A 21,117-nucleotide genomic window follows, 5' to 3' on the forward strand; every position below is an offset into this window, starting at 1 on the left:
CCTCCACTGATGCTTTCCTGCAATCAAAAGGTCCCCTTTTTTATGCCTACATCCTTTGCTGCCTACACCATAACAGTCTGTAAAGACTCTGCAGTCTTACCTGGGTGGGCCCTTACCGTTTGAAAGTAGTTTGCATAGTCAATTTCTTTGGCCACAAAACTGTACATGTCAGCAGAAAGCTGGTCCTGTGCAAGGTAAAATATATAGGCAAGGTTAAAAAAATAAAATGAAAGAATACTGGGGAGGGTGGCTAACACCTGTCCCAGACAGCATTCGTTTTCAATAGTACGTGACGTGTCAAATACCCTTCCCATGGGACTTCCTGTCTCCCAGCCTTGGTTCTAGAAACGAATGACTTCGGAAGTTTACCACACTAGTAGTTTTTCCAGAGCATTAACTTATGGGCCAGCAAATCCAAGCTGATGTGGGGCAGTGGCGTGCAATCGAGTTCTCTATATCTCTGCAGCTTGTCCTGCCCCTTGAAGAAAGTCCAAGCACACACAGTGGCTTGCCTCCCTCTGCCACTTCTTGGCTTCGTCACCTTCCTGCTAGCCTTCACCCCCAAACCAACGGGGTGGCCATGTGCACATGGGAAAGCAACAGAAACACAGTGATGTGCAGAAAACCCAGATAGACGAGGCCCACAGTGGGGAAGGAGTGCTGATTTAAAACTTGGCAAATTCTGACCTCCTCCTACGTTACACACAAATGTAACAGACTTAGAAGTTCTTCACCACTGGGCTTTCTATTGACTTGAGTGGCAATGACCTAGTGCTGCCCTGGAATCTGGGACATTTTATTCTGTGAAGAAAGACTTTCAGTTCCCGAGAGACAGCCACAACAGGCACAGTACATGTTCTTTGAGCTAGTAGCATCTTGGGGATGTCACTCTGTCCTTGTGTGTGGAAGCCATGTGGCATCCAGAAGCCACAATCCCTTAAAAATAAAAGCACTTAGGCAGAGCAATTACACACAAAGCAAACACAGATCCTAAACAAACAGAAGAGTTGGCCTTGTGAGACCTCAGGCAGTCGACAGTATCCATGGCCTTTCCAGCTTTCCACTGAGCTGGCACAGCGAGGGGAGACATGGCCAGCTCCCTTTCCAGGATCCTCACAGATCCTCTGGAGAGCTCACTAGGTCCTCTCACCAAGTTCTAAATGGATTAGACCAGCCTGAGCTTGGTCCATAAGCAGAGAAAGAAGAGAAAGGGAAGTGTATTAACTTCCATTCAGAAATACCTGAGTGCCAAGCTTAATGTCACACAGAATCCTCACCTGACTCTTTGAGGTAGATTCCTTGTCCCCCCCCCCCAAATTTACCCTTAAAACTTTTGTCACCTGAATTAGGGCAAGTGGGCATGAATCAAGCTGCAGCTGGAATTGCCCACTTTTGGGTGATACTGGAGTTTGAACTTGGGGCCTTTACATGATAGAGAAACACTTTACCACTGAGCTACATCCGTAGTCCCTTAGATAAGAACTAAGTTTCTAATTTAGGGCCCAAGGACCTTTCCCATCTGTTGACAATTATCTCAACATGCTCAGCTTGGTAAAGGCTTGAACATCACTTGCTAAATGGACTAACAAGGGCATGGAGTCTTAGAGCAGGCAAAGTTCCCAAAGAACAAAATAACTCTCCAGACCACTTCAGCTCTTCCCTCAGCACCCCACCACCACGCTGCCAAGTGCCAAAAGCTCAGGAGGAGGCCTCATCTGGAGTCCACCACAAATGCCATCCCTGTGGTGTCTCTGGGCAGAGGACATTCATCCCAAGTGTGAGAAAGGGAAATGATCCATGATCTGGCCAATGGTAGAGAGGAAGGTGGCCTGAAGGATTGATAGATATCATTTCATACACCTTCATATTCAACATCTCAGATTCTTAGACAGCCAATCATAAAACAAAAACAAAACAAACAAAAAAATCAGGATGTTCTTCCAAGAAGATTTAAGGTTTTTTTTTTTTGTTTGTTTTTTTTTTTTTAAAACATATGTGGTGGTTTAAATATGCTTGGCCCATAGGAAGTGGCACTATTAGTGACTATCTTCTTATTGGAGGAGGTGTAGCCTTGTTAGAGGAAGTGTGTAACTGCTTGTGCTTCGAGGTCCCACATATATACATACACACACACACACACACACACACACACACACACACACACATACATGCCGTGCTTCCTACCTTGAGGATAATAGACTGAACCTCTGGAACTGTAAGCCAGCCCCAACTAAATGTTTTCTAAGAGTTGCCTTGGTCATGGTATCTCTTCACAACAATAAAACCCTAAGACAACATGTACAGTTAGATATCTGTGCCATGGTTAGACACCAGTGCTATAAAATCTAACAACACAATTTTTATATATGACAAACTGTAAGTAAGAATAAAGGTGAAAACTGTAAATCCACTGTGTACTTATCTAAATCATCCACAAAGAGAAAAAAAGAGAAACTTACCCTCACTGATCAGTATAGCTACAGGTCTTGGTTGTCAACTATTATCAGCGATACACAAGACCAGTAAAAAATATCTGTGGGTCTGTGAGGGTGTCTCCATGCAGGATAGAGATGGGAGAGTAACTAAGGAAGACACTCTCAATGTACACAGTACCTGCCAACTGGGGTAGTTCAGATAAAAAAGAAGTCTGAGGAGAAGCACGGTGAGAGGCCTGCCTTTGCTTATCCCAGATCAAACATGCCCATTGCTACTGCATTCTCTGCTGCCATCAAACCCCAGCTCCTATGATGTTTCACAACACCAGGGCCTCCTCAGGATCTTCCAGGCTTTCAGTGAGCAAAGCGGACTTCCAGAGCACCCAGCCTCTTGGACTGGGCTGACTGCCAAATGTGGCGTCATCTGTATGGAGCTGACTCTGTATGCCCAAAGGATGAGAGAGCAGCGGGTGCAGAAAGGCACTGGGTCAGGTTGTATGTACCAGGGTCCAGTTCATCCCCTGCATGGAACTCCAAATGTAGCTGTGCAGGAAGCTGGGATAAGAAGTCTCAATTCCAGAAAAGACAGCAAGATATCAAAGATGCCAGAATTGTGGGATGTTGGCGATAGACACTGAGTGCAGCTGTCCAAAGATGGAAGTCACATGTGCCATAGGGAACAGAGCTGGAGGGATGTTTGGAGCTGAAACAATGCCACCCTAAGTCCCAGGTACCAGACATGGAGGTAGGGCATATGAGTTCTGTCCTGTTGGGCTTTGCCTTGGTTTGGTTAGGTCTCCTGTTACACCCACATCCCTCCATTTTATAATGGGGGAGTGTGATCTGTGCCACCGTAGACTGGAAGTGTGTAACTTATCCTTTGGTTTTTCAGGTGTTCACAGTTAAGGGACAACCTTGAATCTCAGAGACTACACTGAGTAGTCTTAGAGTTGTAAGTCAGTGAGGACTTTTGAAGTTTGACTTAATGTATTTTCATCTGATCATGAGGCTTGGAGAGCAGGGGAGAACGTTAGGCTTGGATCTGAAATGTCCTCGCAGACTCGTGTTTGAATGCTAGGTCCCCACCCAATGGCACTATTTTGGGAGACTGTATGGAACCTTTAGTACATGGGGTCTAACAGAGTAGTGAGTTGCTAAGAGGCAGAACCTGAGACTTATGGTCTAGTGTTACTTCCATTATGTTCTGTCACGATGTGCGGACGGGAAGTCCCAGCAACCACATGGTGGCTCACAACCATCTGTAATAGGATCTGATGCCCTCTTCTGGTGTGTCTGAAGATAGCTACAATTTACTCTTATAAAATAAAATAAATAAATCTTAAAACGAAAAAAAAAAAAAAAAAAAAAAAAAAAACACAGGCCAAGAATGCTTTGTAGGTCATTGACTTGTGGATAAATTGATTCCACAGTTGTAGTGTGTTCCCATTTCCTCACTGGTATAATGTCCAATATGTACCCATTCATGATTCCAGACCCACCTCCTTATGACCAAGTAGGCAGTTGATGTATAATCCTGAACATCAGAACATATATATATATATATATATATATATATATACATATATATATATATATATACACACACATATATATATATATATATATATATATGTATGTATGTATATATACTGCCACACACAGACTAGTCTCCTACAAGGAATATCCATAAATGCTTGTTTCCCATGATAATTTTATTTAATTACCATCAAATATATGAGAGAAATTCAAGTAATGTGTTATTAGTTTATATTTTATAGGGTTATCTTCACCTACCTGTACTGTCTGTCAATTCCACTGGGTACCCATCACCAATTCCTTGATGTGTGCAGTGAAGAACAACTGTGGTCCTATCACAGAGGTTGGGTCGGTTTGTCTTTTTTATTTATCTTTATGTTTTTGAGTATATGACTCTGAGCTTAGAATTCCACTAAGAAGTTTCAGCTTTTTACTCCCCTTTTAGGCAGGACAGCTAGACTTGGCGGGGGGGGGGGGGATGCTGTGAGCTCCTTTCCCTTTTCTAGGGTTTATTAGCCCTGGGTGTATGTGTGTGTGTTAAACTTTTTACATTCTTTTTTCAAATTTTAACTGTTGCTGTCTTCAGACATACAAGAAAGAGGGCATCAGATCTCATTACAGATGGTTGTGAGCCACCATGTGGTTGCTGGGAATTGAACTCAGGACCTCTGGGAGAGTAGTCGGTGCTCTTAACCACTCAGTCATGTCTACAGTCCCATGTGTCAACTCCATGACAATTGAAATTGTCAAAGAATAAACTAAAAAATTTTAATTCCCTTCAGGTTCTTTGTACTATGAAAGTAAGAGAATGTTGGACTTATATATACAGAGATATTTCACAATCTGAAAAAATATCCAATATTAAAAACATTGACGCCAATGCTTAGACTCAATAAATACTAAGAGAAAATGAAAGAACAGTAAAAAAAATAATAAGACTTCAAGCAGCAATTACTAAGAATTCCCCCCAAATTTCATAAACCCATAGATCTAGGAAAGGCAGAGAGCGCCATGCTCAATAAACACACAAAAGTCACACATACAGTCATTAGTACTGTCAGGGATTGGTTCCGCCCATTGGTCTCAACTTCCAGCAGTCATTGGTCGGCCATTCCCTCCATCTCTGCTCTCCAGCAGTCATTGGTCGGCCACTCCCTCCATCTCTCTGCTCTCCTTTTGTTCCTGCACTTCTTGTAGGCAGAACACAGTTGGACTGAAGGGTTTATGGGTGGGTTGCTGTCCTTATCCTTCCACTGAGAGCCCTGCCTAGCTACAGGAAGTAGCCACTTCAGGATCCTTTTGCCCTACTGCTAGAAGTCTCAGCTAAAGTCACCCCAATGACTCTCTGGGGCCTTCCCCACCCCAGGTTTCTGGCACATTCTAGAGATTGTCCCCCTACTGAGGGTTTTCCTCTTCTCTCCAGGCTCTCCCTATGTATCTCCCCTCCACCCCACTTCGCTCCGCATCCCCTCTTCTACCCAGTTCCCTCAGTCCATCGACCTTCAATATCTATTTTGTGTTCCCTTCTGGGAAAGATTCAACTATCCTCCCTTGAGCCCTCCCTGTTACTTGGCTTCTTTGAGTCTGTTGATTATAATGTGATTGTCCTATACTTTATGGCTAATGTCCCCTTATTAGTGAGCACATACAATGCATGTCCTTTTAGGTCTGGATTACCTCACTCAGGATGATATTTTCTAGTTCCATCCATTTGCTCGTGAAATTCATGATGAACTTCTTATTAATGACTGAATAGTAATCCAGCGTGCAAACGAACCACATTTTCTTTATCCATTTTTCAGTTGAGGAACATCTAGGTTGCTTCCAGTTTTTGTCTAGTATGAATAAAGCTGCCATGAACATAGTGGGGCATGTGTCCTTGTGGGATGGTAGAATATTTTTTGGGTACATGCTCAAGAGTGGTATAGTTATGTCTTGAGGTAGAAACTATTCCCAATTTTCTGAGAAAATGCCAAGTGGTTGTAAATGTTGGCACTCCCAACAGCAGTTTCCATTGCTCCATAACCTTGACAGCATGTGCTGTCCTCTGAGTTCTATGATCTTAGCCATTTGATGGGTATAAAGTGGAATCTCAGACTCATTTTGATTTGCATTTCCCTGATGACTAAGGATATCAAATATGCCTTTAAGGGCTTCTCAGCCTGACACTATTAATGATACTCTGTTATACTTGGGGAGAGGAACCCAGCTTCCTCTGAGAGGCTCCACCCAGCAGCCAATGGAAAGAGATGCAGAGACTCACAGCCAAACATTAGATGGAGCCTGGGAGTCTTATGGAAGAGTTGAGAGATGGATTGAGAGACCTCAAGAGGACAGGGATACCACAGGATAACCAACAGGGTCAACTAACCTAGACCCTTGGAGACTCCCAAACACTGCATAACCTGCCAAAGAGTGAGCACATGCGGGACCTACGCCCCTAAACATATGCAGCATGTGAACAACTTGGTCTTCATGTGGGTCCTGCGGAGCAGGACTGTCCCTGAGCCCTACTGCCTGCCTGCCTGCACACTGCCATGCTTCCTGCCTTGATGATAATGGACTGAAACTCTGAACCTGTGAGTAAGCACACTTAAATGTCCTTTGAAAGAGTTGCCTTGGTCATGGTGTCTCTTCACAGCATATATATCTTCCAACTATTAGCCAAAAATCTTGTCTTGAGCTGGAGAGATGGCTCAGTGGTTAAAAGCAATGACTGCTCTTCCAGAGGTCCTCAGTTCAAATCCCAGCAATCATATGGTGGCTAACAACCACCTGTAATGGGATCCAGTGCCCTCTTCTGGTGTGTGAAGACAGTGACTGTGTACTTATATATAATAAATAAATTAAAATTTCCTTTCTTAAACTGTCTCTGTCCTAAATTTTGTCGCAGGAATGAGGAAATTAACTGACAGGGAAAGTAAAATGCAAGCCTTTTTGTTACTAAGTGGTCTCAGGGGTGGCAGTTCCCAGAGGCTAATATTAGCAACAATGTATTCACAATTGGGAGGACTTGGTTATAAGGCACTTTGGATACATAGAACCAAACATGAAGATCTGTGTCCCATCCCTGGATTGCACATGATAGAAGGGAGAGACCCTACTCTCTAGACTTGTCCTCTGACCTCCCAAGTGTCATGGTGTGCCTGCACACTAGAATTCACACACATACACACACACAAAAAAATACATAAACAAATAAGAGGGCTTTTTTTTTTTTTGCTACTTATGAAAGAGTACTGTGTTATTTTATTTGAACTAGCTTGTAAACTGCAAGTTCTAGAGAAGCCACTGACAGGGTAAAAATGGGAAGGTGTTGTCATTTTAAAGGAGAGAATCAAAATCGGATAAAATGTTCAATTCAAACTAAAGATGATTGGATTGTGGAAGAGCACATAGGGGCAAGAGCAAGGCACATACATCAGAAACACGTTAGATACCAACCTTCGCTGCCGATAATCACTCTGGACAGCTTTGTCTATCAACGGAAAGACAAGAACTGTCAGAACAGTTCCATACAGCAAAGGCCAATCAACTATATGTGGGCTATGGCTTTAATTCTTTTGTATAGATTTATTTATTTTTGTATCATGTGTATGGGTGTTTTGGTGTGGTATGCCAGGAGGTCAGAATAGGGCACCTGATCCTGTGGAACTGGAGTTACAGATGGTTGGGAGCTGCCAATGTGGTGCTTAGGAGCTGGGCCACTTGTAAGAGTGATAAATACTCTTAACCACCAAGCCTACCAGGTTTAGGCTTCACAACTCTTCTGTGAAGCTGGGAGGAGGCACGTGTTATATGACTACGGAATCCTCTATGCCGAACAGGACTTACCAGTGAAGCAGGCCAGATTCCCATTTGTCAGTCAGCCAACCAATGGACCAGACACCCGCACAATGTGGAGACAGAGGGTGGAGATGCCACTGTTTAGCGGGAGCTGGCATGTCTATACACGTAGAAACAGCCTGCTACCTGAGCTCAGAGCCTGCTTCCCACAGAGCAGAGACCCGTTCTCAATTCTCAGCACACTCGGGCCTCTACCGAGATTTGTCTCCCTTTATTCCTCAGTGCACATGCAGGGAGTGCTGAGTGCGGAGGACCATATCTGCCTTCCAAACACCAAACGGCCAACAGAGTGTTTAGATTATTACCAAATGAAGGCAGATGGGGAAATACCAGTTCTATGAAAACACGTGCTTTCTTTGGCTCTCACAGACTATTCCCAACGCTATTTTACCCGGACCACTTCAACAAAAGAGCAACATAAAAATCTGTGGTCAATCGCACGACTCTAATGTTTCCTATTTATCATTATAAAGACAAGGATAACTTTATAACTATTTACATACAGCTATTACGTGTAGGAGAAATTATCATTATCTACAGAAAGGCCAAAAATCTCAGAAACTGACAACACCGGACGATGAGACGGACGAGGAGCTACAGGAATGCTCCTTGCTGCTGTTTGGAATACAAGAAGGGAGAGAAAACATGTTCACATAGGAACAGCATCCGTGTTCGTAACCGCCAACAGTCGCAGCAATTAAGATGTCTCTTGAGAGCAGAAGGGATAGATGATCTGTGACACATCAAGAAAATGTGTACTGCTCACAATCCTAAATATGACCTCTGAATCCATGAGGAAGCTTGAAAGAAACCCAAATGCCCACTGTGAAGGGAAAGTGGGCGATGTGGAAGGTCCGTCTGATCCATGAAGGCAGCTGTGTGAGTTCTGAAATCTGAAAACTAACAGAGACGGCAGGAAGATGAGGGGCTACCATGACTTGGGGTGCTCCTCAAGCTACTCTAACATCAGACGCACATCACACATCTCTCCACAGCCACTCAAAGTACAACCCAGAAGGGAGCCCCGGTGTGAACTGGCTCAGGCCGAGTGAGCAAGCCCCACCTCTGTTACAAACAGGAGCATGGGAACTGTGTTTACACTATGCTTCTTGCTGTGATGTTGAGATCATCTCAGAACAGATTTAAAGTGTTTTTACTACTTTCAAACTTATTTTAAAGGTTTAAAAGAGGGCAAAAAAATATTTTTCACAAGATTTTGGAGAGAGAGATGTTTGATGTGGGCCAGTTTTATCTTTCGAAGCATCCCTGACGTGCTTTTCAGAAGCTCCCACTGTACACACGGCTGTAAGAAAATCCCAGGTATCCTTTTAAGGCACAGAGTCAGTTTCCTGCCAGGTAGATTCTGATCTTGACTCAGAACAACTCCACACTGGAGCTGTTCCTTCATTTTACACCCTCACCTTGCATCTTAATCGACCATGTCCGTAGAAAACACCATCTCTAACGAAAATGAGACAGCAGTTGCAACCATAACTGCAGGCCTTCATATTCACATGCACACACATGCATCATACACACAGCACACGACATGTACATACACATGGTCTGGTTAGGCTGGCTGGCTGGTCAGCTTCAGGGATCTGTCTCTGCGCTCTACTCCAAACACAGGGCTGTAAGCACATATACTGCTGGGCCTAACCTTCCATATAAATTCTGGAGATTGGATACAGCAGGTGCTTTACTAACTGAGCTATCTCCATCCTATCACTTCCCCTTTTATCCATTAGGATAAGGGAGTTTGCCCTGAGATTGTGTCTCCTGGTAACATCAGAAGCTACACCCATCAAGTCTCATCGACATGACTATCCAAATATAAGCTAAACAAGGATAGTACCAACAGACACTCCAAAGTGGAATGCCCACAAGGCCTCAACCCTGCACTAAGAACTACAGGCACTAAGGGATGCTGAGACTGGGAGAAAGTCTTCCCCGGGGAAGAGCATCCAATCAGTTATCCACTACCAAATGGTCAGTCCTGAGAACATACATACAAGTAAAACTGTATAGACTAAGCAGGATGGATTTAATGTACTGAAGGCTATATATGTACACACAGATACATATTTGCATGTTACAACAATCAATTGAAAAAGTGGGCATGAATTTGATAGCAAGGAAGAGTACATGTGAAGGGGGGGAGGGGAGGGAGAAATGGTTATAACTACAGTCTCAAAAATCAGAAAAATGAACTAATATTTTGAGTTTTAAAATAATATGTGGCCTGGAGAGATGGCTCAGTGGTTAGAGCACTGACTGCTCTTCCAGAGGTCCTTAGTTCAATTCCCAGCAACCACATAGTGACTCACAACCATCTGTAATGGGATCCGATGCCCTCTTCTGGTGTGTCTGAATTAACTGACAGTGTACTTACATACATGAAATAAATTAATTAATTAAAAAATAAAAATAAAATAATATGTAACTACTATACATTAAAATTAGGTTAATTATGTATATGACCTAACTCGTGGTAAAGATTTTCTAATTTTTTAACCTATCTTTATAGCATTTGGTAAAAGTCATAAACGAAGTTTGTTCAATAATCCTCCTGCCTTCACAAAACAAAAATGCTTTTGAACAGAATGACGGGCTATACAATAGAAAAAGTATACACCCTGTCCACATCAGCAGGGGAGAGAATCACACGTCAGAAATCGCATGCTAGCTTGGATTTGCCACCGACCCATTAGCACAAATGGCAATGAATATCAAGAAGCCTTGATAGCAATGAATCTGGGATCTGAAGCATTCGTATTTCTCTGCTTGGTTTTCACAGGATGGCAGCCTGGGAAACACTGGATTAAAAAAAAAAAAAAAATCCTTCTATGTTTCTAATCTCCGAGAAGGACTGAATGTTGTGTGAATGTAATGTCAATGCTACCTGCATACGGTGGCTGCAAAAGCCAATAGCAACAAAGCACCATATTTGATACACACACGTGCAAGCACACACACACACACACACACACACACACACTGTGATGGTTTGCATATGCTTAGCCCAGGGAGTGGCACTATTAGAAGGTGTGACCTTGTTGGAGGAAGTGTGTCATTTTTGGGGTGGGCTTGGAGACACTCCTCCTAGCTGCCTGAGGATGCTCAGTCTGTTCCTGGTTTCCATTGGATGAAGATGTAGAACTCTCAGCTCCTCCTGCACCAAGCCTGCCTGGATGCTGCCATGTTCCCACCTTGATGATAATGGACTGTACCTCTGAACCTATAAGCCAGCCCCAATTAAATGTTGTCCTTGTAAGACTTGCCTTGGACATGGAGTCTGTTCACAGCAATAAAACCCTAACTAAGACTAAGACACACACACACACACACACACACACACACACACACACAGAGAGAGAGAGAGAGAGAGAGAGAGAGAGAGAGAGAGAGAGAGCTAACACACAACAGAAATGCAATGTATTTGCAGAAGTGAATTTTCTATCTGGGTCTAAGTATAGTTGTCACAGGTTTAACCTTAGGGACCCAACCTAACAACACAAAGACATGTAAAGAGACATAAATACATACAGCAGCACTATGAACGATCTATGACTCATTACGTATTACACAGTGTGTGTGTATGGGTGGCATATTGTAAATGGGAACAAGAATGTGTGCAATGAATGACATAATCCCACAAGTACAGAATCCCAGTTCTTAGAACTAGCCTCTCTGATTTCTTTGTTGAGCTCCACAGCTAACATCCGAAGTGTCTCCCAATAGGTATATGGTAGACACAGTGACTCTGGTAGTATCAAAAAGCAAACAAGAGAAGAAAGAAACATTTTAATATCACAGGACTTGAGGCTCAGTCTAAATTCTCACTTGACCCAGGCACCTACATTGTATTCTTTGGAGCTCAGTTGTCCTACACCTCCCCATGAAAATGAGGGTCATGCCCTTCTTGCTTACAGTGTCAGATATCCAGTGACAGTCTGGGCCTCCCTGTTCTAGTCACCCTCACAGCCCCAAGTCTGTGCTCATGTTGTACTCTTTGGAGATATAAGTAGGTGATGGGAACACTTTGATTAACTGGAGCATCACCAGCTGAGTTTTGAGAACACTCCACTGACCAACACAGACAATCCCTAAAGACTCATCAGCCTATCCCAGGAGAGAAGAGCAAGGGGAACAGGTACCCGGCAAATCTCTACTCTGTTGGCAGCCTCCTCCATCTCTTCCCTGAGGGCATCGGCTTTGGCACCCGCAGGCTGAAGGCTGCTGGAAAGCCCTGAAGACTTGGAAGTCTGCTGCCACCTGATAGGAAACAAGAAAGAAAAAAAAAAGGATACACATGAGACAGGTGGTGCTCAGGTGGAGCCCATGTGGAGTCCAGGTGGAGCCCAGGTGGAGTTCAAGTGGAGCCCAGGTGGAGCTCAGGTGGAGCCCAGGTGGAGCCCAGGTGGAGTTCAGGTGGAGCCCAGGTGGAGCTCAGGTGGAGCCCATGTGGAGCTCTGGGATATGGCCAAGTGCTGAAGAAATACCTGGCCTCAAGTTGTTAGCCAGGAGGATTGACCAGGAAATACCAGTGCCACACTAGGAAAGAGGCACACCTTTCCACGGGGGAAATGAGTGAAGCTGAGGATCAGGTGACCCTAACCACAGGACCAGCATCCTACAGTTTGTCACTGTGTCCTCTGTGACCATCTACACACTAAAGCCAAATGAGAGTCACCATTGCTGTCCTCTTTTCACTGACAAATGACAATTGTTGACATTTATGGAGCAAAGTGTGACCTGCTGGTATAAGTACGTGATGCAACATGATTAAATCAAACTAATTAACATACCCAGCACCTCACTCAGATTTTGCTATGAGATCTTTGAAATTTAATCAGGCCCATCACAGTGAACAGCCACACAGCCCGTATTTCAAAATAACCAGCACTGCCTTTCAGCGTGGTAGCTGTTCTTCATTTAAGTTCCTCACAGTGACTGGGGGACCCTAAAGCCTATCCAAAGGTAAAACTCTGCACTGGGAAATCTGGAATAGCATCAGGCCAACATTTAGTAACCACGGAGTAATTCCGATAAAAACTCATCTTTGCAGGCCTCTTGAGGAAAACGTCCAGGAAACAGAGAAGGAGAAACGAATGTTAACACTTGTGTCTAGTTGCTGAAGTCGACATCAGGGAAAGAGAGAGAACAGAATGGTCTTTCGAGAAGAAAAGGTTTGGCAGGGTTCCTTTTCTGGTGAGGCTGAGATCTCAGCGGCTTACAGGGACCAGCAGGTAGGAGAAAACACAGAGCACAGAACGGTCCATTATTGTAACTTGCCTGCCTGATCTCTCATCTTCGCCAGGAGAGACAGAGCTACTTCTAAACAGTGAGAAGCACAGTGGGCAGCAAGGATGACAGATGGCAGCTAAGCCTGACCTTAGGCTGCAAAATCAGGATGATGAAGGGGTTGGAGAAATGGATGGGAAGATGCCTTGCCTCAGGTGGACTGGTGGAGCTCATGGAGGAGTGTGGCCATGGGTTACCTCGTGTTTCAGCTGACTAGAGAACTGAGGAATCTTCCTGGGAAGTGCCCTGGTGAGATGCGACAGGATAAGAGGTTTTCTTTTAAATATAATAGAAGACCAAACAAGGACCTTCACCCTACCCCAGATCATGTCTGCAGCCTGGCAATTGAGGGGATGCAGCGTCAACCCCTGTCCCAGCCTTAACTCAAACATCTAATAAGCAGCTAGCTAACTGGTAGTTCTGCTGGGTTGTTCTTCCTCTTCTTATCCGTAGGACAACCGTAAGAAAGTGGGGGTGTAGGATTCAAGGGGGGCATTTTATAGGAGAAAGCCACAGGGTGAAGGAAGGAATCTCAGCTTTTCAGAATGCAACATGGGCAAATCACTGTATACTCTCAGACCCTGGGCTGGTTCCAGGCTACCCGGAAGACTTGAGCCCTGGGAACCATGCTGACTCCAAGATGAATCGCTTAGAGAAATTTTGAAGAGCAATTTCTCTAAGCTGAAACAATAAGAGAAGCTAAGCTAGCAGGAATCCCAAACAACTCTTTCTACAGAGATGCTCTCTACATAAACAACCCATCTGTAGATTGACCGCAACTTTCCGGAGTCAGTCATGGAGATAAAGGCGTTGAAGAACCAAGGGACTTGGGTCATACATGATATGGGACATCTGTAGCTGTAATTTATAGGAGACAGCAGATACGCCTCCACGTTGATTATAGGATCAAGATAGAGACCAGGCTACCTAAGAAGAACTAGCTAATAGATGCTCTATAGGAGGACTGCAGTTCCAGTCTCAAGGCTCACGTCAGTTTCTCGGTGCCTTTAGATCCATTTCACTGACTTGAAGCAGACAAGACAGAACTCCTTAAACACTGACAAATGCCTCCATTTAAATGCTAAATGAATAGGATGGATCTGACAGAGTTGTGCTAAAATTCAAAGGTCTAGTCATGGAAGAATTGACAAGATGTGAGGAGTGAGGGTAGATAGAAATGACCTTAAGGGAGCGCCATGTGGAAGCACTGAGGTGCACAGTACGGGTCACTGGCAGCAGATGGGAATGAAGAACGCCTTGAGGCCTAAGACAGCTCATCAACCAATGTTAGGAACTAAGAAACGTGGCTGAATGGAGGAAGAGTGTGGGGGTCGTGGGGATGCCGTACCAGCTGCCTCAGGAGAGGAGCTCGCGATTCCCGCTATGCGGTATCACTCTGGAAGTCAGAGTGAATTTCCTGGCTGTATCCTGACAGCTGTTCCTCGCTGACTAAGCGTGCAGCTTGAGGGGAAGTGGCAAAAAAGCAGTGGTTGGCTGGCTGCTTGATGGCCTTTCAGCAAGGCAGATAACATGCAGCCACTCAGAATCAAGGGGCAAGAGCAAGAGCCTTTACTAAGGATGTGCCTTTCTCCCTAGAGACTGTTGCCTGAATTACTGGAGAGTTGAAAACTCAGGGCTTTGGGTCAGTCCCCTCATCAGTCACTAAAGCAGAGTCAATGCCAGGTGTGGGGCCTGAGCTACCCACAATATCTGCCAAGCGACCTAGCACAGAGTGAGAAGCAGAAGCCACCAATGTGACAAAGGAGATAAACTGCATTTATAAGAGGATTTGGTTTTGTTTCATCTTGCTTTGTTTTGGTCTAAAATACAAAGGTGGCAAAGGGTTTGTTGGCTGTGGTTTGAAGGTAAAATGACCTCTACAGGCGCGGGTGCTTTTATGGTTGGTCTCCAGCTGGTGGCGCTGTTTGGGGAGGCTGTGGAACCCTCTGGCCACAGGCCAAGCTGGCATACACATGACTGTAAAGGCCTGGCCTCCCTCTGGCAAAGCTTTGCTTCTTGACTAGTATGTGACATGCCCAGCCCACGTCCCCTGACGGTAATGAAAGGAAAAAAAAAAAAAAAAAAAAAAAAACTATTACAGGGTCCGAGCTGAGCTCTGTAAGCACAGACATTGGAAAGGGGAGTTACAAATTTCCCGAGCAGATTCAAATATGGGAAATGAGCTGCGTAATGAAACCGTGCTGATCACGCACGAGAGGCCCTACTGACAGCTCCTCGGACTTTCAGAATGTACAGGTTGCTTAAATTCACCAAGCAAGACCAACCATGGTCATGACTCGGTGGCTACTCCCTTTGTTATACAAAAATTAAACAAAAATGAGAGAAGGCATCGACACGCTTCCACACTAACATTCAACCATACACTGGAAGCCCGCATTCTTCTTGTAGAAGCAAAGAAGACCTCAGGGTGAATACTCAGGTTTTTAAAGAAGTAAAACCCCCATCCCTAGGGACGTGGTGCCTAACTCATCACAGCAGAGAGGGGCAGCACTACTTTGACTGACGGGACTCTCACCTGACCCCTGAGCATCCGTGTCATGGGATGCCATTTTCTGCAGTATAGCGTCGTGGTGATGACAGCAACCCCAACCTCCTCATGCATCCTGCTCTCTTCCTGAGTGGTCGGCATGGAGCTATCCTTAGAGTCCTATCTGGATTGTGTCCCCGCCCCCTTTGTGATAATTACTTTCGGTTGTTTGATAAAATATTACCAAGCGTGACTTATGGAAGAAAGCATCTATTTTGGCCCTCAGTTCCTGAGGGAGAGGCTGTAATGGCCGGGGAGGCGCTGCACTGAGGAGGAAGCTGGGAAGCTCAGAAGCCACAGCTCTAGCCACAAGCGGGAAGCAGAGAAAGCAACCAGGAGTGGGGAGAGACCGGAAACTCTCAGGGCACCCTCGGTGATGTGCATCCTCGGCCAGGCTCCATCTCCCCAAGGTTCCACTGCCCCCCCACCCCCTTAAAGAGTGCTACCAACTGGAGACCAAGTATCCAAATACCTGACTATATTCGGGCTATGTCTCATTCTAACCACCGCAGTCTCCCATGAAGGGAGGTGGGTTTTACAGCCTTCCACAGCCAACGGGAGACAGATGTCAACAATACTGAATTTGTTTCAGCCATTTGCCTTCAGGTTCACCTGATGATCGGTAGCAGAGGACGTTCACTTCCAACTTATAGTCACGCTGTGAAATTCCTTTCTAAAATGTATTTGAAAAGGCCATTCTCGGAGACTGAGGATTGGAATATATCAACTAAAGAAACTTCTCTGCTGATGGAAGCCACGCTGTTTCTGGTTAGGGGTGACTACATACACCTTCTATTCTTCCAGCTGTAGAACCCACCCTCCACACCCAGTATAACATTTGATAGCATGGGCTTTGTGTTGAAAAGCACTTAGGATGTGCAGGGGTACACATCACAATGTGTGCTCTTAATACCTCTACCAATGACAATGGCTGTTAACTCTGTGCAGAGGTGAGAAAATACATTCGTCCAAGGCCGAGAGTCTACAAAAGAGCATACCTGGATCTTGTCCTGACTTGGGAACCCCACTGCAGGCTCTTAGTCCTAAATCTGTCTGCCCAAGAGTTTCTGGGTTTGCTTGCTTCATAAAGTAAAATAAGATGAAATGATTTAGACTGAATTACAAAGGACTCATGGTAGAAACAAACAGTTCCTTCCAGACTAGTGTGTGTGAACTTTTATTCTTTTAAATTAGATTTGTATGTGCACATGTACACACACACACACAGAGGGGGAGGGGGGACAGACACACAGACAAGGCAAGTATGTACCATGGCTACTCGTATGAGCCACAGTCAGCATCAGGGCCTCTGCCATTGATCAGCTGAAACTACAGGAAGTTTGTAGTCAGGTATAGAATGGCCTTGGAGGAGCTTCACAGAAGGCCTATCACAGGGACCCCCAGTCTACACCATACACTTCAGCAGCTGACACATAGCTCCTTGATACACACATAACATCTGTCTGCCCTGCCTTTTGGTTCTCATGCCCACTCTCTTCCAAGTCAGGCACTGCCTTCCTGTACCCGCAATACAGCACCTTAGACCTTGTGCACCACCCCCCATCTGCTTAGACAGTTTCCCCACATGTTTGCACTGCTGCCTCCTTCTGGTTGAACTGACTCGGACCAAGAAACACCTACTCAGAAAAAGCACTCTTCTGTTTCCCCATCTGATGCTGGTGCCTTTTCCTCCACTTTTCCTTTCCAAAAATAGCCAGTGCGATTTTTTTTTTTCTTCTCTTCAATGTATGGCTGCCTAGAATAGTCTCTTGCTCAGGGTCTACCATCAAACTCAACTGTAGCCTCCAGGCGGGTAGGGAACCCATGTTTCTGGTCACTGCTATTACCCCCAGTGCCTGGTACACAGAAGGTATTAAGAGATACGTAACAGGTGAGAACCAGCCCCATACATACACAAACCTGTTCCCACCCGCAAATATCATGGTCCTGCCAAAGAGGCTGAGAAGAAAGGGGAGAAACTATACCTGGTCCGGGAAGAATCCATGTCAAGCACCAGCTTTGCTAAATGTTTCCTTTGCTTTTGGATATTTGGAATCTCCACCTGTAGTTCCAGAAGAGAGGAGACACACAGTCAAACCCAAGGTCCAGGTCAATATCCAAGAAGCTAGGCTCTCAGAATACTTGAAGAATCACTGGCAGTCACGTGAAAGTTTGCCACAAGTCTCCTGGTCCTTATTTCAGAGAGAAACATTTTCCCTTCAGCACTGACTCTAATTGTCCACAAACAGGAATTATGTTTCATGTTTACAACCTGGTGTCAAGCTCCTGGATTTATCAACTAGTATAGCTATTGCTTTCCTCCCTTGCCTCTGTGTGTATGTGTCTCTGTGTGTGTATGTGTGTGTGTGTATGTGTGTCCACCTGAGAGTTGTCATTCCAAGGATGCAGTATAGTGCACTCAGCCCAAGCTGCTCACTGCATTTTCAGAACGTTCTAATCTTACATACATGGAGCATTGTTGTTTTGACCAGTAGCAGATGAAATACTCAATTCCTTCTCTGAGCTGCACCTGTTTTTTCTTCCCTGGACACCCAGAAGGCCCCTCACCACCTGGGGACATTTCTGGGTTCTGCATATCTCTGCTTTCAGGGGAAGGGCCACACTCCTGCTCTTCGACAAACCAGAAACAAACAAATAACAAATAACAAGACAAAACAAACAACACCACCAAAACAAAGCCAATGGCTTCTGTGTCTACTTCCATAAGGGCCAAAAGCAGAAGAAAGAAAGGGCACAGTACCATTGAAGTGCTGGTAGACCTAACTTAGGAACAGCTGAGCTCAGAGAATCCATGGCCTTAGCAGACCTAAGATGCTAAGGATCTGCTAAGGGATGCCACTAGGACATACAGTCTATATTTATGGAAACAAAGGAGCCATGTTAGCATATTTATAGAAATAATGCAAGATTTCCCACAGTCAGCAGTGGATAACTCGGCCCCTGTGGGTTTCTCCGTAAGGGCTTCTTCCATATTGGTTGTATGTGGATGCTCTTTTTATATTTTTCTTTCTAAAAATGACTTCCTTGAAGATTCCAGTGCAGGGTTTTGGTTCTGGGCCCAGCAAAAGTAGGGCAGGATGTGAGAGTTAAATGGGAAAACTGGCTATGAATTGGATGAAAATCATCTTGGAGCTGAGGCCTTTTTACACAAGGGGGGGGGGGGAATGTGAGAAGACCCTAGTGCTCTGTCAGGGATTTCCACCCACTCAGCTAAGCTGGGCTGAGGGACGCACCGTGGGGATAGCTCCAACAGCAAGAAGCATCATCAGAGTGCACAGAGCCCTAGGGCTGGCAGGGCTGGGGAGTCTCAGCAAGGGGCCTGCATTCCCTGCCCAGTCTTGTGCCTCCCACAACCTCCACACACTTGGGGTTGTTTCAGGCTTTGGCCAGAGCCTTAGGAGGAGCAGGTGCCTGCCTCTCCTGAATGTTCCCCACCAGGGGGAGATGGGAATAAGGTCAAGGGTTAATTGATTCCATCCACAGTGTGTGATCCAAGGCTTTACAGCTGCTCTATGCTGAGCCCTCAAAGCACCATATCAATTTATTCCTTGATCTTCTTTAGGTGCATAAGTAATCATTTATTTATGTCTGTCTCAGAATAGGGAGAGACGAGGGCATGCTGAAGGTGATCTAGAGATGAAACCACACATAAACTGGGCAATATTACAAACCCTTCTAAAACTTCTAGTCCTGCGAGATGCTGTAATTTTTGATTTAAGTGGGCAGAATTAAATCTGAGTCTCCCGAGTTTCACTAACAACCATGTTCCGTGTCTTTCATGGCTGAAGAAGGCTAGGGGCTAGCCCACGGCACAGAGACGGAAAGTTCCATCTCCCCCACAGGACAACTGTTAGGTTTTTGTGTGGCCAGTGAAATGCAACTGAGAGAACCTTTACTGAGAGGCCCGTGAACATCCCAGACACTGTCTGTCCCACTGGATACAGCTGCTCGAGTTGGGAATTAGGGAAATTGCCTTAAAGATGTTAAGATAGCTTTTTAATAAAACAGTTTAATTAAGTATTGTGTAAAATCCAGGAAGGAAAGGGCATTAAGCAAAGAAGTCTTAAGATGCTCTTGCACCAGCTCCCCAGATTCCTCAGGAGTGAGCCGCCATTCATGCTGCTAGTTGCTGAAGTCTGAATATGGGACTGGAAGGGAGTGTTGGGAAGGGCTGGGGGGAAGGGCTGGGGTGACAGGCTGGGACTTGGATTAGAGAAGGGAGTGAGTCTGCTTAGCTTTGTATATTTATCCATTCAAAGGTGAACAGAGAAGGCAGTAGGGGAAGGGAAAGACGCTGAAAGTTCCACCATCCTTGGAAATCTTGACCATGGGGTGGTCATGATGCATTCAGATGGACAACAAAGGTCAGCAAGCGGGGAGAAGAAAGCAAACAGTGGAAGGAATGTCACTGTCCCAGGCTCAGCCTCATTCAGTGTCTCACCTCTGCCAGCAGGAACAGGGGCTCAATCACATCCCTCTCCACTTGCAGCTCGAAGTGGATCAGCTCCTGAGCTAGCTTGTCCTCCGTCTCTCCACAGAGCTTCAGCATCTTCCTGCAAGCAAGGGAGAAAGGCATCCTGACCATCACATTAGGCAGAGTCACACTCCATCACTCTTGGCTTGATAAACCCCCCCAAGTCAGTGTCAACAAGCTGGCTGGTTTCTATGGTTACCAGTGACCACATAGCTTCCATTGTCTCCAGGTCTGAAGTTATCGCCTATTCCAAACATGCTGGATACCAGGGACAATTGGGGGGGGGGACTATGAGAAATGGTGGGGGGAGATAAAATAAGCCCAATATCCACCAGCATTGGGATTCAATTGCTTCCTCTCTCCTATAACAGACCACACACACCTTCAAGCAAATACCTAAAACTCAATTCTGATAGGACCTCACCAGGAGGAAATGTTCCTAACCCATGAAAACTTAGTACACGATGAATATTTAGTGTGTATATGAAAAAAGCCAAAAAGTCACCCTACAAATTGCCCAATACAGACCATATAGCAGACAACATAAAGAGAAAACTATCCCATTTTCTGAGAACAGAAACTATTTCAAAGATGATAGTTTCCCCCAAATGGCTGTTGTCCTTACACAGTGCAATGTTCATTGAGACATTTTAAATATCAACAAAAGAGTAAGCAATTTATTGCCAGCTGACAGAGTGCCTTCTCTATTCTAATATGCTGCACACAACATGATGCTACTGAAAGACCAGGATAAATCCTCACCCCCTAACAGGTAAAGTAGAAGACCCCTAGCAGGTAGCATAGAGCCAAAAATGTAGGATAGCAGGTTCAGTGACTCTGTTTCAGGAACTGGCTGACCATAAAGAATTTATGGCCTTAAGGTCAGGGTGACTCTGTTTCAGAAACTGACTGACCATAAAAACATAAAAGTTAAATAACACATCATAAACAAT

General features: G+C 45.0%; 1 protein-coding gene across 2 annotated transcripts in view; it reads right to left on the bottom strand.

Annotated features, from left to right (window-relative positions):
* ARHGAP44 (Rho GTPase activating protein 44) overlaps positions 1-21,117 on the bottom strand; it is a 163,853-nt gene that overhangs the window by 41,125 nt on the left and 101,611 nt on the right. For both annotated transcript variants that reach the window (XM_080923190.1, XM_080923191.1), the window contains exons 5-8: positions 20,132-20,243; positions 17,655-17,731; positions 11,975-12,092; positions 117-185 (exon numbers count right to left, since the gene is read on the bottom strand). In XM_080923190.1, coding sequence (XP_080779316.1) covers positions 117-185; positions 11,975-12,092; positions 17,655-17,731; positions 20,132-20,243 — 376 coding nt within the window. The remainder of the gene's footprint in view (positions 1-116; positions 186-11,974; positions 12,093-17,654; positions 17,732-20,131; positions 20,244-21,117) is intronic.

The sequence above is a fragment of the Micromys minutus genome (genome assembly GCF_963924665.1).
Source record: "Micromys minutus genome assembly, chromosome: 10".
NCBI classification, from domain to species: domain Eukaryota; kingdom Metazoa; phylum Chordata; class Mammalia; order Rodentia; family Muridae; genus Micromys; species Micromys minutus.